Source organism: Onychostruthus taczanowskii, unplaced genomic scaffold (assembly GCF_017590055.1).
Source record: "Onychostruthus taczanowskii isolate IOZ18803 unplaced genomic scaffold, ASM1759005v1 scaffold78, whole genome shotgun sequence".
Taxonomy (NCBI): Eukaryota; Metazoa; Chordata; class Aves; order Passeriformes; family Passeridae; genus Onychostruthus; species Onychostruthus taczanowskii.
Window position 1 is genome coordinate 3,312,959 of NW_024505671.1, and position 17,330 is coordinate 3,330,288.

A 17,330-nucleotide genomic window follows, 5' to 3' on the forward strand; every position below is an offset into this window, starting at 1 on the left:
GAGGACTGTACTATATCCAAGACTCTTATATAAATTCTTTTAACTACAGGACATATGTATCTCTTCAAAAATTACTTGCATCAGATGTCCTAATTTCTATTCTATCACTTTTTTTTTTTTTTAAATTTGCTTAAATTTACTGCTTGGTGTTTTATAATTGGGGCATAAAACTTCATTTCATGCAGTTCAAAATGAGCTTTCAAACAAGATCTCACAAATGAAGTCTAATTAACTGAATTCTCAAATCTTCTGTCCTTATCAGCACATACCCACATTCCAGAATGATACATGCCATTGTTTTTTGTGTGTTTGCTCTTCCAATTCTTTTTTTTTTAATTAGAGTCCTGCAAATCTTGCATATAAACATCTACAAAAGCACATATATGAATAATTACACTAAAGTGACCTATGCATTTATGAAAATCTGATGTATCTCACCAAACAGAATATGAGAAATAGACACAGGCATTTTAGAAAATGCTGGTCTTCAGAAGAATTGTAAAATTCACTTCTCTATAAATAGTATTTTGTTTTCAAGAAGCCTAGAAGAGGAAATTAAATTAAAAGGGGTTCAAAGGCAAGGATATAAACCATTGATTGACCACAAATTGTCCCCTCTGACCTCAGTGGATCATTTCGGATGTTAAACTAAGTTCTCTGCAGAAATCAAGACACACTGTGGATGAATACAACTGCCAAGCATCCTCTCATTTTCAGTCCAAAAAACTTTCTCTGCTAGTTTCTTCCAAATTTAACCACTACACCTTGTGCACTAAATCTGATTTTTTAAAAAGGCTAATAACATGAATATATCTATTTTCTATATGTACAGACATTTTTTTTTTTTTTTTTGTGTGTGGACAGATATCACAAATAACATCTGCTCTATTATTAGTTGTTGCAATTTCTTGTTTGGAAGTGTGATATTTCACTCTATCATCTCTTGCACAGGATTAAAAAAATCTAAAACTAAATACTTTGACTTATAACTAACTGGAAACTCAAGACATACAACAACTGTTTTAGGATTATTGTGCTCCAATGTTATATACATGTTATTAAAAAGCAGGAAAATTTATAGAAATCCTTCTTACTGAAAAAAAAAAAACAAACCCAAATAAATGAGAAAACTTATTAATAGAGAAATAATATTTGTACAAAATTTGTACTAATATTTGTACAAACCCTTGTTGGAGATATACCAGGATCTTTAAAGAGGACATATTTTCTTCCACACTGGTGATAAGTGAATAGTAGCTGGGGCTTTGAAAATATACCAAATACATCCGCTGGCAGAGGCCCAATTTGAAAAAAGGTCCCAACGAAACTAAATTAAGAACAAAACTGAGGTAAAATGACCTTTTTTCTCAAAAAGTGCATGGAACCCCAGGCAGCTCACCTGTCACTTCTGACCCAGCTTCATTAAGGCCTGAGGACCTGAGGTGCCTGACAGAGGCCATGAGGTACCTCTCCTGTAGGTATCTTAAGCATGACCAGGACAGAAGGAAAATGGATATAGAGAAAATTCTGGGTGAACTACCAGCACAAGCAAGAGCACGCAGTTACTCTGTCACTATCAGGGTCTAAGGTCCAAGTTTACAAGAGTTCTGTCAGCGCTTCTGAGAAAATTCCCCTATTCTCCTTGGTAGTACATATGCTTTGATGTACCCTCAGGAAACACCAAAATAACAATTTTATTTTTTTTTGGCAGTTAGTATATTATTCAAGACTGTGTTCTGAAAAACCTTGAAACACCAAAGCAGAATAGCAAGTACACCAGAATCAATAGAAAGATCTTGAGAAAGGTTTCTTTTTCCCCCCTCCCCCTCTACCCCTACTCCCTTTTAGACTTTTGAATTTGTTTTGACACAATTTTTTTATTTTTTTGGTGTTTGTTCTCCTTGCATGTTTTATTTAGTGTGGTTGGGCATGAGTAGCACTAGGAAGAACTAAGCCATTTTGGATGGACACTATCAAAAAGGATGTGGGTTTTGGGGAAGACTAAGAAGTTAGACAATCATTAATTTTTAAATAATGACAGGGGCTTGTGCTTAGTGGCTTTGTGAAAAAAAAAAGCATGAAACTCAAGCTGAGAATTGAGTATGAAGTATGGAAGGGATTTGATGAGAAAAAGGGACTCAAAGCTAGCAGCTAATCGGAATTATCAATGTCCTCTATGTATAAATGTACTAGATAAGCATAGTCACACAACAAGCTGACCTGTTGGTGTCTATTCAGAAAGTATTCCAAGTAGACCTTGCAAGTCTACTCACACTACCTTCAAACACCCTGACAGAGCTTTTTTTCCACCAGAATTTGTTGTTGTTGGTTTGTGGTATGATCTTGACCCAGTGATTACTGTCTGTAGTCACCGTCTGGCCCCAATCCCTGCTGCAATTTAAGCTATTTCTGCTGAACCAGTTTCAAAGGGCTGTGAGTAAGGAGATGCACGAAACTGCGATCCCTTCTGATCTCCTGATCTCTCTTAAGGGAATATCACATCTTCTCAGGTAATTGAATACAGGAATGCATCTGAGTAATCTCAGATGGAAGGCAACAAGAATCCTTTCATCTGCTTGTCTATGTCCTAAATATTTTTGCTTTTTTCCTCTCTTTTTATTTAAAGTGTTAACTAGTATTTGTTTATAATTAGCTATGAACGTGCTTTCCAGTAACTTTCAAGTGGAGCCAGTTGTTTCTTTCTGGTTTTTTTTTTTTTCAACAGATACAAAGCCTTTTCAATGACTCATTAGAGCTGTGTTGCTATAATTTTGAGAATTCCTATTTACACTGAAAAAAGATCCAAGTACATTTGGATGGCTGATTATCGGGTAAATTCATGCTAAGAAAGCTTTACAAGAGAGTAAAGCAGGATTTCTTCCAGGAATCTTATCAAGAGTCTTACATCCTTCTCTACGTCCTATGACAAATTCATAAAAGGTGGTAAGCATGAAGAATACCTGTTCCTCTTACCCCATTTTCTGAGATTTTCATGCATACTGAGATCTTTATGCATACAGGTAAGAGAATATTTAAATAGAATATTTAAATTTAAACATTCGGACCCAAATTTATTGAAGATAACTTGGACAGAGCATCCAATATGCTGAAGATTTTCCTCATCGTGTTGTTTAGTTTTTTTTTCAAAACCTATAATCAGGTAAATACATAAATATTTATATTGATTCCAGCCAATTATACTTCCTTATGAGGTTATTCACAAAACAGGAATACAAATGATGTGCTACCTCCATAGATTGTGAGCAACATTTTCAGAAGCACACCTTAAAACTTCATTGAATATACAAGGAGAGAAACCTGAACTTCCTTAAAAATAAAAAAAATAAAAATTAAACTTTATAAAACGAGATGCACTTTTGACTCAGTATTCATCAGCAAGCGGTCCAGCCACACTACCAAAGTTGCAGAAGACAAAGGCAAGGACTGAAAGAATGAAGAAGGACAAGACTGGGTTTGAGACTAAGGAACCTGAAGGTACACAAGTTCATGGGACCTGATTGTTGTATTCCATTTTATTTAAATGGTATGCTCTGTCTCACCCCTCCGAAATGTATGGTATATTCTAAGCCTGTGGTCCTGCCCTGATCCATCCTGTACCTGTAATCCCATTGGCCCAAGTCTGATTCCGCGCCCACTTCAATACCCCTCTTAAGCTGTGCTAGGGGATCAGTCTGGCTCTTAGCCCTTCCTCTCTCTCAGCCTCTTCCCCCCTCTTACCCCTTCCCTCCCCGAGGCTCTCCCTCCCTCCCCCTTCCCCCCTTTTCCCTCAGTAGCCATGCTGTACCCGGGGTTGGGACCCCAAATAAACCTTCATCTGATCAGAAGCCGTGTGGAGTCTCCTTGCCTGCCTGCTGCTGCCAGCCAACTCACAGCCTAGGGCGCCCTCCGGGGACATCCCCGGGGTGCCCCACCTCAAAACGCACTTCAACACCTGATGAGATTCATCCATGTCAGAGGAAGTGGTCAAGCCCCTATCCATCCTATTTGAGAAATTGTGGCTGTCTGGTAAAGTTCCCAGTGAGTGGAAAAGTGGAAACACAATCCTCCATTTAAAAAAGGAAATAAGGAAGATCTGGGGAACTACAGCCCATTCAGTCTCAAAGTCAGTGATGGGCAAGGTCATGGAGTAGATTATTCTGAAAACTCTCCTAAGGCAAATGGAAAATAAGGAAGTTATTTGTGACAGCTAGTATAGCTTCATTAAAGTCCAAAGACTGCCTGACAAATTTGGTGGCTTTCTATGATGGGGTTCCAGTGTTGGTGGATGAGGGAAGAGTACTGATTTCACCTGCCTGGAATCATACAAAGCATTTGACACTGTCCCACATGACATCATTGCCTCTAAACTGAAGAGACATAGGCTTGACAGATGGGACGCTGAGTGGATAAAAAAACTGGCTGACGTTTGTACTCAGAGACTTGTGGTTAACAGCTCAGTTTCCAAGTAGAAAGTGGTGATATTAGTGGAATTACTCAGAGATTGGTTTTGGGACCAGCACTTTTTAACAGCTTTATCGGCGACTTGGACAGTGAGATTGAGGGCACACTAGTCAAGTTTGCCAACAACAACATGTTGTGTGGTGCAGTCAACACCACAAAAGCTTTGTGGCATTGGGAAGGATGCCATCCAGAGGGACCACAACAGGCATGAGAGGTGGACCTGTTTCAACCTCACGAAATTCAACAAGGCCAAGTTCAAGGTCCTGCACCTCAGTCAGATCAATCCTAAGTACAAACATAGGTTAGGCAGAGAATGGTTTGAGAACAGACTAGAGGAGTAAGACTTGGGGATGTCGGCCAATGAGAAACTCACCATGACTGGGCAACGCATGCTCACAGCCCCAAAAGCCAACCGTGTTGTACGCTGCATCGAAAGCAGTGTGGCCAGCAGGTCAAGGGAGGTGATTTTCTCCCTCTACTCTGCTGTTGGGAGACCCCACTTGGGGTGCTATGTCCAGTTCTGGGGTCCTCAACCTAAGCAGCAACCTTTCAGAGCAAGAACACAGAAAGTGATAAAAAGGAACACCTCTCCTATGAAGACAAGAGAAAAGAAGGCTTTGGGACTCTCTTACAGTACCTAAAGGGGGGCTTACAAGATAGTTGGTGAGGAACTTTTACAGGGACATTTAGTGATAGCACAAGGGGAAATGGCTTCAAACTGAAAGAAGGTAGATTTACATTAGATACAAGGAATAAATTCTTCACTGTGACGGCAGTGAGACACTGGAACAGGTTGCCTATAGAGTTTGTGGATGTTCCATCCCTGGAAGTGTTCAGGGCCAGGTTGAATGGGGCTCTGGACAGCCTGATCTAGTGGAAGATATTCCTGTCCATGGTAGGGGGTCAGAACTAGATAATTTTTAAGGTCCCCTCCAATCCAGACCATTCTGTAATTTGTCAGCCTTTGAAGGATGGCATCTCCTGAGAGCTGAATTAAGGGAGAGAAAATTGGGACCCAAGTCCAACATTTAAAAAAACCCTGAAACATAACAACAACCAAAAAACCCAGCATATCACTCCATCATACTTAGTTACGTCTTTTTAGCAGCTACTCACTGTAATGTTGTCATGTCACATTCAGAGAAGTAAAATACAATGTATTTTGTGTGCAGCTCTGAGCTCCTCACTCGATGTTCCCTGCTACTGATCCTAAATCCTACACTGCTTAAAAGTCTCAGTCAGGTCAGGACAAGGCAAGAAATAGATGTGAAGCTAGACAGCATACCTATGACTAAATATCTCTCTTCAGGTACAGTAAAGATCCAGCAAGAGAACTGTTCATCTGTGAGCCTGGACTTCACAGTGTTGAAGAACATGCGCCAGTGTGATTAGGGCTCATGAAGGACCTAACTGCTCTTAAGCTTTAATATCCTCTTATTTTTCATTCACCATCCACGGAACCATGTAATAAAAAAAAATCTTATTTGATTATATTTTCACTGGAGAACAGATTTAAAATGTGAATTTTCAGCCCTCCCCAACTATCCACAAGGTTTTCAGTATTTTTTTTTCAGAAGGCATTGATTTTTCATAGTCTTTTGACTTGGATTACTTGTATCATGCTATTGTGATACTTATGCATTGATCTGTTCTCATGTGATGACAAAATACCTTTTTTAACTCTACCACACCTGTGCTGTCTGAAATCACTGTGATGCCTGTAAAAATGATTATATGAGATCCTGTGCCAAAGGCATAAAACAGCTGACAACCCCAGTCTTAAAGTTTGGTCTTTCATGGACTTTGAAGCAAGGAAAGTTTAATTCAATGAAGCCTGTCTAGTGTTGCAAATGCAACACAATCCAAATTAGGATTATTATGTAAAAATGCACACCAATGGAGGTGCTGACATCTGAAGTAGGGACAAGTTTATATTATGCTGATGTTAAACCATTTATCAGCATTAAGATGTCAGTGTGAGATTAAAAAAAATACTTTCAGGACACAAAGAACAAGTATTAAAAGCCTCTTCAATAATTCAACAAAAAGAATACTAACAGAAAAACACTAACATTTATAAAATTAAACTGCTTAAGTTGAATTCCTGCATCTTATGTCTAATGAGTTTATGTTGCTTGCCCTTTATATTCCTCCAACATTTTCTTCTTAAAGGAAAAAAAAATTTTTTTAGATATTAGTAATGAGGATTTTTTTGTAATCATAATAATATTTAAAGTGACTGTCTCCACATAAATTATTAATACCCAACCTTGTAATGTTCCGTGCAATTTTTTAAAGAAAAACAAAAACACATTTATTCATATATCTTCCTAATCATGTTTCAGTCATATTTTCCTCAAATTATTTTTAGAAAAATTATGAACTACTGCTATGCTATCCTTTATATTTATCAAATTATAAAAACAATATTTAAAGAAAATGGAATCTGCAAAATCAATCATTCTGGGTTAGAAAAGGCCAGAATTAAGATCACCCTAGCAGCACTCATTTTGCAATCATCTACAGTATTTCTGGAGCCAGGAACTTAACTCAGACATCCAAGATGCAGTCTGATGCTTTAGTCTCATTCACAATCCATCATTTGATGATGCACAGCCTTTTGCTACTTGACCTAAAAGAACAAGTCATGACTGAATATCTGGTTGCAGCTACAGCGATAAATGGAACTCACTGTGATTTATACATTCCTTTACTAAGAGTTTGGAAACTGCGTTCCTGAATGGTCTTCTAGGCAAAAGGAGATAGTTACAGACAGTTCAACCAACAGGCCAATTTTGAGCATCTTTGTTCTGTAAGATCATGAGGATGTGACTAGAATTAAGGTCTGAAGAAGAGTCTATATTCTTGGGTCCAGCAGAACAAAACCTGGTGCTTGTATTCACTCACAATAGCAGAACTGCAGTTTTGCAAATCAAGACTAGAAGGAACTACAGACTGAATGGTTACCCTGTGGTCCAAAACTGAAAATCACACTGGAAGAATTCTAATTGCTTTTAAATGAACTAGCTGAACATCAGAAATTTTTGTTTTCACTTCTGCAAACAATGCTTGTACTTCACCCATGGCATAATGCTTTTTCTAAGGTCTAAAACTAATTATATTGGCTTGGCTTCTTAATATGATGTAGGATGATTTGCTCAGATTCGAAGTCTGCAACATTTTCACCATTTATAGAATCTCAGTGGAAAAGCTGTCATTTCAAAATACTGAATCTTCCCACTTCCCAAAAAGGAATTGCTATTCTGAGGGAGTGATGGTTGCTACCTCCTGCTGTAAGTTTCCTTCTTTATCAAGCTGACAAGAATGCACAGCCTAGACAGCACCTCAACAGCAGACACCCAGAGACTTCTTTTCACTGCAAAGTTAACCACAGTTAAAAACCTGGGGACTAGGAAACATTTGTGAGTCATGCACACACAATTCTTTCAGTTTGAGCTGGCTAACCTGTCCAGTGGGGACAAGGCTAAAGGATTACTAACTGCTAATGAAATTCCTCTACAAACTGCATTATTAGTACCCTCAGCATTTCCCTCTGTCTCATGTCAGACTCATTTTCACCAGGAAAAGAAGTGATTTCTGAAACTTTCTAAACTGGTGGATGTGATCTCTCATGTATTTGCATCCCTATCTACCCACACTACCCACGGAACAATGGAGACAAGGTTCCCGAACAGTGCTTTGCTTTCAATCTCTCTCATTCAAATTGGGATAACTTGTGAGGAATAACTCAAAGACAGAAAATGTGACTATATATGTTATACTGGGGACTTGCAAATTTCAAATTCCTACTGTTTGGTATGAACAAATTTTCATTGGAAAAGGACAATTGTTTTACTAAAGTTCACAGTTATATATTACTTTTTGGAAATGCTTAGGAAAATGGTAATATAAATCTAAATAAGAAAAAAATATTGAAAAGTTTTGTATTTTCTGACTACTTTTCTTCAATATCCTTTTTTGAAGCAGATTTTCCACTTTTTTTTTTTTATTTTTCCCTTTTTAAACCATATGGCTAAGGAGAAGTTCAGAAAAAAAATTGACATTTGTAAAAAAAAGAGAAAAAAAATCACACATTTGATGATTGCAGTATGTGGACTCAAAAAGAGGACATGAAAAGAAAACAAGGGGGAGAAAACATGGAAGAAGAGAAAGGATTTTGCTGGAGGTTTTGAAGCACACAGACCCTCAAAAATACAGTGCATTGGGTAAATCATGCTTGCCAATATCCACTAAGCCAATTTAGGAAGGACAGCACAGGTAATTTAACTTTCTGCTAAGTATATTGATCACTTTAAGAATGATCATGAAGTCCCTCAAGAAAGGACTGGCATCCTGTCACTAATTTGCATACTTTAATGCACATGCTGGTTGTTTAGCCTACTGACTTGGATAGCAAGGCAAATACTGAACAGCCTTCACCATGCATACCACTACCATTTCCATCTAAAAATTTCATTATTCTGAACATATTCTTGCCTCTTTCCCTTCTTTAGCTTTCAAATGAAACCATCTTTACAATTAAGCTAGTGATGTTCAACCTTGTTTTGTCTCTGAAGAACCTAATAAAAGTGTTAACATTAAAAAACTATTTTTTTATTAATACATCATTAGCAACAATCAGCTAGACTAGCTGCAGTAACATAACTCAAAGTTATCTAGCTGTGTGACAGTAACTATTCTTATAAAGCATAGCCTTTCTAACCCCTTGCCAAGGATATTTAATTTGGTATCCAAGTTTTCTTGCTTATGGGAAAACCATTTTCCATTTTAGCTGCTTGCAACATGTATACGTGACTATGCTGTAAGTAACTAGCTCCTTTGAACTTTTGGGTCCCATTATGCACACAAGTTATCTACTCTGAAAAGGCATCACATAAACATGCCAAATAATTCAACCTTATGAAAAATGCTTTTCATCTGAATTATAAGTTAAAACTTTTTCTGACTTTAGAGAAACTGGAACTTGAAAAGATAAAAATGTAAAGCTTGATTTTTCTTTGCCCAGAGCATATGTTATATAAACAAAAATCTCCAAAAGGTGCCAAGAATTGTCCCTCTGTTTTTCTAAATGATCACGTGTGCAGTCTAGCTGAAAAGACTCATCGATTATGTCTACACAAACAACAAAAGCCCCTAGAAAAAATATCTAGATCAAAAGCCTGTCAAACATTGAACAGGAAAGAGAAATCCTGCTTTAAACATGGCCTCTTTCAAGTCGGAATTCAATCCCATGAAGTAAAAACAAAGGATTTCATAATGAAAGGTATTTAAATTACTTTATTTTTGGAACTTAGCCAGGGATTCTTTCTTGCTATATGTTAGCCTTTGTCTTTCTTACATTAGGACAGAATTCTGCATAACAGGCCCTACGGTTTAAAAAGAAAATGTAGAAATGGTTTAGTAACACTTTACTGTGTTCACAATACACATTTCCAATTATTTTCATAAAAAATGAGACAGTGATATTTTTACTGACATTACAGGTTTCTCCTTTTGTTAACCACCCAACAATATACACTATTAATATGAGAACACAGCAAACCTCTTAATGGATGTGATGGATATCCTTTTTTCTTTTCTTTTTCCTCACTCTCCAAAAGTACAGACACGTAATCACAAAGGAAATTGCATATCCTTGTAAAACCAGATCACTATACGGCATATATAAAATTATATTCTGGAAAGTATAGCCAGAAATCATAAAAGAGCATAAGTATAAAGATAGATACTTTAGAAAATATGGTTTCTAAAAGAAAAAAACACAATTTTAACAAATTTTACTGTCTGCTGAAACAGAATCATATAATCATGGAATGGTTTGGATTGGAAGGGACCTTAAAGATCATCTAGTTCCAACCTGCCCCCCCCCCCCCCCCCCCACCTTAGGGACACCTTTCACTAGACCAGGTTGCTCAAAGCTCCATCCAACCTGTCCTTAAACACATCCAGGGATAATCCCCATGTTTGATTTCCTACTCTGTTAATAAGGTTAAAATGACATGGTTTACAGTATGCCAACAGTGATATCTTACAGACAAACTTGTGATTTGAATGTCCCCTATCTATACATAAAAACTACAATATAAACCTAATGCAAAACATTTGCTACGTGTTCAGTCATACCACTACTGAAATATTTGTATGCCATATATATATAACCAGAATTCAGTTTAAAATTTGTTCATACCTACTAATGCTGGAGACAACATCCTGTTTGCCAGGCTTGGCTAGTACACAATTGTCTCAGAAAACACCAGTCCATATTTGATGATTAAAAATACTGGGTGTGCTCAATTTATTCCCTGTAATTGAAAGTCCTGTAGCATGGATCAGCACATGTGCAGCCTGGTTCAGTCTAACCAAAACCATTCTGTGATTCCATAGGTATCCCACTTATAACATTTGGATAGATAGTCATCTTGGATACTCTAACCAGGAAGACATACAAGCATATCTGACAAGCCTCTCAAATACAAAGCACATATGGTAGCTCTAGGTTAATGAATTGGTGAATCAGCACTAGAAACAGAATTCTCACATAAGGCCTGTTCAGGAGACAACAGCTCTTCGATTATAAGAGGAAATTTTAAAGCAGAATGAGCAGCAAAATGTTAAAACTATGTTGGTGTACTCATCAGGGTATTTTAACCTGATGCATTGAATTCTGACTTGTATTAAAAAGCAAACTGGTCAATGTAGAGTAGAATTTCAAGAGATGCTCTGACATACATTTGTGAAAACATAAAGGTATTCATATTTCCTGTAATCTTGTCAGAAATGTCTAGTAAACCATAATCCATTCATTAAAAAAGAGTTTTTCTACTAATACTCAGGATGCCAGTTGATCCTGGATATTTGTAATGTATTTTTTATTGCAGTGTTACTCATTAATCGCATCCAAATATTTAATATGGATTTGCAGCATATCTGAAAAACCTTTAACTACTTTTGTTATGCTTATTTCATGTTTTTGGTGCATACAAAAGAATTATCTCATTGGAATGAAGTTAATGAAACAAATCCAGCTTCAATAATTTTTCAAGGAACAAAGGCTGTAAAATGTGTTTCCTACTGGGATGTTGAACTTAGAAGATCACACACTCAAGCCAATAGCATTTGTCTTTGCTGTCATGCAAAAGAGAGTGAGTCACCTACAGTACAAGAGAATAACTTTGCAAATCCGTTAGAACTGTGTGGCATCTGATCAAACTAATCCATGTCTTTCTATGATGCCAAAATAAACAGTCCCTTCCCCACAACGTATAAACATTGTTCCCATAACTTTCCTTTGAAATGTCATGAAAAGGTTAAGTGACGTTTCATTATTTACCTTGACTAATGAATTGCTCCATGTTGTCTTTGAAGGGCTGTAGGTGCTCTTCTAGTGATAGCTGATAAACTTTTGCTGCTTCTGTCTCACATGCTGAAATTGGAGTAACAGATTAGTTTAGGATGACACATCATAGCATGGATCTGCATACTGTAATAAAAGACACTTTAATTCATATCCAGTGAAACCGCTGGAATATGTGCATCAAACACACTACAAGTACAAACACTATGATAATAGAGTCAGGAACAGTCATGTTCCCAGGAAAATATTTTTATATGCCGATAATTTGTGGCCAGTGTGTGAGTTTAAATAAGTGGTAGCAAAAATTAACAGAAGTATTCAATTGTTTTGAAGGAGAAAGACAAATTTAAGGAGCAGAACTGTATGGGAACAAAATTCAAAACTCAGATTCCAGGCTGTATTGATATGCCTGCCCCCAGTAATAGTGCCTGAATCAAAACAAGGTTCAGATGCAAAACCTGCACCAAATAGTAGGAATTACCTTAATTTAGGAAGTTAAGCCAGATGAGGACTTGATAAAAGCACAGATGTGGTAAAGAGTTCTGCATTGCTCAAAAGTAATAGAGCAAAAGGACTAAAGTGAAAGATTTTAAGAGTACTCATAGCTTGAACTCTGTGAGAGAACTTGAAGAAGAACAGCTTGCTTCTTATTGGACTGAAAATCAAGACAGAGAATCTGGAGTCTAAAACAGCTCTGACACAAAGATTACTTGTGGGTAAGGTGGCACCATTACACTTCCACCAACTATCCAAGCTAACTTAATTTGGGTTAAGTGAAGACCCAAGATATTAGATATAGACCCACTCATATTTCAGATGAGTGTTAAACTCCGATTTCCACCATAAGGGAAATCTTTTTAGGCTGTGATAAGCTCCTATCATTCAACAAAAATGAATCCTGCTTGATTCTGTCTCAGAATTTCCAGTTCTAGGGCACACATTCCAAAACATGCATTTCTTTGCTTACCCTCCAGGTTTTCTAAGGAAAAAAGAATTTTTACTATGTCTTTAAAGACAGGGAAATTGTTAAAGTTTTAAAAACTATTTTGAGATAGCAGAAAGCACTATCCTAATATTTAAAATGCACATATACTGAAAAGCAGACTGATTTAAATAACTGGTAACTCCACACAAGTGGAGTAAAACCAGGGTGATAATAACAAACAAATTTTGATTATTCTTTTTTTAAGCCTAGAGAAAAATAGAAATAATTGCAATCGACTTTTAAGGGAAAGATAAACATCAATATGTCTATTTAGGTAATCTACTTATGAAGCAATATAAAAAATTAAAAAAAAAAACTAACCCCCCCATATAGTCATATAATACATAATTCTATAATAGAAAGCCTGTAGTTTTTAAACAAATATTAGTCAACACATGTGAAATAGAGGAAGTGATCCAAATGAGCATGGATTTTCTTACAGCGTATGATAGAAGAAGAAATGGAGGACCTACACCCTATTATGCAAAGGGAGATGTTCTGATGGCAATATATGGAATTTGGATTATTCTTTTCTCTTATGCAGAAATAAGTGTCAGAACTGAAAGAGGTAATAAAACCTACCATAACATCGAAATTCCATACCTTTTTCAAGAATATGGATTAAATACTTTTCAGAGCAGTACAGCATTATACTCTTGAATGGCTGCAGCTTAGTTGAACCCCTGATCTCTCAGCCAGTGGAAGAGAAGTATATTATGAACACTCATACCCACCAAAAATCTTAACTCGTACCCATTTCAACAAAATATGTAATATTGATTGTCAAAATAAAATGTCTCTTACTTAACTGTTCAGATACTGGAAGCTCTCCCATAGTTGATTTGTTTGTGCACGTGTGTGGTGTGGGAAAGGGTGTGCATTTACTGATAGCTTTGTTTTTGGTGGACTAATTTTTGTTCTTTTCTGCTCACAACCCTCCCTCTGTGAAAAGACTAAAATCAATGATGTTCAGAAGAACAACAGTTCAGGCCCATTTTTTACCTTATTCCTGAATTGCAAACACTGTATAAATAACTTAAAATCAAAAAGAAAACACAGGGAAAACAGTCCCTTTCTCTTGCTGTAGAGAGAGTAAAATACTGTATGTTGAATCCAGACTTTAAAAATTAAAAAAATCCAGTCATTATTACCATATTAATAATTATTATGATGCTTAAAAAAACTAGTCCATCAGTTGCTTTTTTCATTAAAGAATTAATAGGCCTGTAAGCACTTCCTAAGTTTCTCAATTCTCCACATCACAAATACTGGAATTGAAGTCTCCCTGCTCAACCTCTTGGATACAGCACTCATTTATTATTTTCCATAATTTGTCACTAGAATATAAAGCCCCACTATTCATATGAGCCATTGCTATTCCTCATTGTAACTGAAGAAATTAGAGTGTTGATTTTGATGAAAGTAGTACAAAACACCAGTTCCTAGTATTTCTTCCCAAATGAAGAAGTAAGATAATGAGTAAATGCTTGTGTCAGAAGGGTATTTAATAACTTCTAAGCAACACAGAGAAAAAAACATGGGAGGAAAAAAAGCTATGTGAGAATACAAACAGCTTTCTAAATTGAGTATTTTTTATCCTCAGCTTCATGCTCAAACACATTTATCTCCATGAAGCTTCTCAGCTAAATATATCAAAGGAATAGACTGGCAAAGGGAATCTGATGTGATGGCTTTGTAAAAGTTTTGTCTAAAGCAAAAGCTTGTCTGATTATTCTTAACTGACTCAAAACTTGATCTTACGCTCCCTATTCTCATGTTTAGTTATTCTCTCACTTTAGCAGATGTGTACACAACTGAAAAACTTAGACAAAGTTAAGATATTTTTAAAACTCCATTTACTTCAAGCAGATTTTAAATTTTCTTACATTGAAGGAATTGAAAGATATTCAAGGCAACACAAAAGAGACTCATATAGGCAGCCACAAAAGCCTAGCACTAGGCAGAAACTGATGTCACAAGACTGAATTGTCCAAACAGGAATAAAGATACTTTTTTGTTGCTTTGAAGCAAGGTTTAGTATCCTCAAATCCCAAATTATGCACTTCAGACCTTCCAAAGATCTCAAATCCTAAAGAGATGTTGGCAAGGGCAGAGACACCTTTTCTCCAACTCTCTAAATCAATTTTAACCTATAAGCAATAGATAAACAATGGAAAGGGATAGTACATCTAATTTCATCTCCTCTCAAGACTGAATTGCGGAGAGAGAACTGTACGCCATTTTTCAGAGAATCAATCAAAACAGATTCTTGTGGGCAATTCAAACTGGTAGCTTTTTTGCCCATACATACACATGTGTCTCAAATGCTCCTGATCTGGCAATTGATGTGAAATTCTGTGCTGAAAACCAATTTAGAGATTTAAACAAATTGTGATTTCAGCTGTATCCAGTACCTCAAGAATTCATCTCATTCTCTATTTCAGTGTTAAAATACAATTAATTGCATTTTTTCAAGCTGTTATGTTAGTTTGCTCATCCAATATTTTTGTTTTATTTTTATTTCAGGTCAATTTACTAAAAACATACAAAGTTTCACAACAGCCAATATCATTTAAGAGACATCTATATGGAAAAGGAAAGCGACAAAACAACCTGTGCTTTGCACTAGCATGTTCAGTAAGTGATTCTGTTAAGTGATGTAAAATGCACTCAGTCTCATTATCAGAAACAGTTACTTTATCTTTATGAAAAGGAGGAAAAAAAGAAAGTTTTCAACATTCATAATATCTGTCTAATGCACATTTTCCAGCTGGTTCTGTTGGATGCTAAATTTTAGCCCCTGGAAGCACAAATCTCTTCTAAACATAAAAGATTTCTATTTGAACAAAATGGGTGAGCAGATGACCAGCTGCTCCTCAGGCTTACCGCATTTTCTTTGGCAAGGATAACAATGGGCAACAGGAGTTTTCTTTTCAAACCCCCAAAATATAAAAATTAAATGAAAAATAAAATCAAACAAACAAAAACCCCAAGCCCCAAACAATAAAAAAACCCAACCCATCAAAACAAACAAACAAAAAAAACCACAAGCAAGCAGACTAATAAATTATCTTGGATGAGTAATTAACAGGTCCATTACGCTGCTGTTAACTAATTCAGAAACTGCATACTTATCTATAGAAGTCTTCTAGAAGTCAGGTGGATTTTCAAGATAGTTTAAGATACTTGAGAGCACACCTTTAATTGAGACTTGCTAGACTATTTGTATTTAAGCTTTTATGGAAGCTTTGAAATTATGTCCTTAATTTTCTAAGGTTCTGAGTACTCAGACTTCCACAGGAGATGCGCCTGTGTCCTACTTGTCTGAAAACTATAGAACAACTTTATCAGTACTTTCTCAACTTCCTCAGTGCTTTCTGGATTCCTTACAACTGCAACCTGTGACTTTAAAAGAAAATTTAGACTTTATCTAAAGGAAACAATGCTGGCCTCATCAAAAGACAAACTCTGATGAACCCAGCCACAAATACAGAAAGAGCTCTTAATTTTCTTTTATTTATTTTTTTTGGAATTGTAATGACTTACACTAAGAACTGCTGAGTCTTCAAGGGCTTCCATAGACAGCTCCTTGTTTGGAGTTTTAAGGACAGTAAAATATTACTCACAGATTGACTGAAAGCCTGGCTTTAGTTTACATCTGGTTTAGGTTTAGGAATCTGCATGCGGCATAGCTGCACCAATTAACCCTTTCAGTGATAACAGAATAAACAGACGGAACTTGTGGATGTACAGTTGTTAGTAAGAAGGCAAATGTAAAGATTAATTTGGTTAAAATAATACCTGTATCTGTAAAGGGAGGTGGTAGAGATAACTGGAGGACTGACCCAAACCACTACTGTTGCTATATTATTTTGCTTGAGTGATTTGGCATTTTTTTATAGAAGACTGAATGAATTTTTTCATCAGAATATGGATCATACAAGAAAAAAGATCTATTTTATAATTGGGAAATATCTTCATTCACATTTGTAGCAAAACTATTGACAGAGAATGACAAAACCACAAATATTTCAAATTGTCTTAGAACAGAAAGTTTTTGATGATGCAATGAATTCAAACTCCAAAGACTACAGTTTTTTCTCATTTCAATTGTCTCTACTCCAGCTCCACCTTCTCTTGAAACTTAAAATATCAGTGTAAAAGCACATTAAAAAAACTTTCTGGGAAATCTCTTAGGATACACTTCATTTTACCAACCTTCAGTTTTTTAAAAAACAGATGACCAGATTAGGCTCAAGGCCTTTCCTTAACTGGAAAATTTGTCTATACTTAGATTTCCCCTCTCCTCCTTTAGGAGAGGACAGTCAGATATAGAAGATCAGTTCCTTCAATTTCTTCCACCTGAAGTGGGGCCCTAAATGGCTTAAGGCTGCTCAAGTGTGTTAATTGAAGTTGCAATTAATATCACTCTTACTTCTGACCAAGAAGCAGCATTGGAATGTTGCCAAAGTCTTAGATCCATAATGAGAACTGTGATGGAATACAGCC

At 36.3% G+C, this 17,330-nt stretch overlaps 1 protein-coding gene across 1 annotated transcript in view; it reads right to left on the minus strand.

The window, feature by feature from the left end:
• Window positions 1-17,330, minus strand: part of FMN2 (formin 2) — a 153,488-nt gene that overhangs the window by 36,526 nt on the left and 99,632 nt on the right. Inside the window, exon 14 of the mRNA XM_041423507.1 lies at window positions 11,813-11,905. Within this exon, the coding sequence (XP_041279441.1) occupies window positions 11,813-11,905 (93 nt within the window). The remainder of the gene's footprint in view (window positions 1-11,812; window positions 11,906-17,330) is intronic.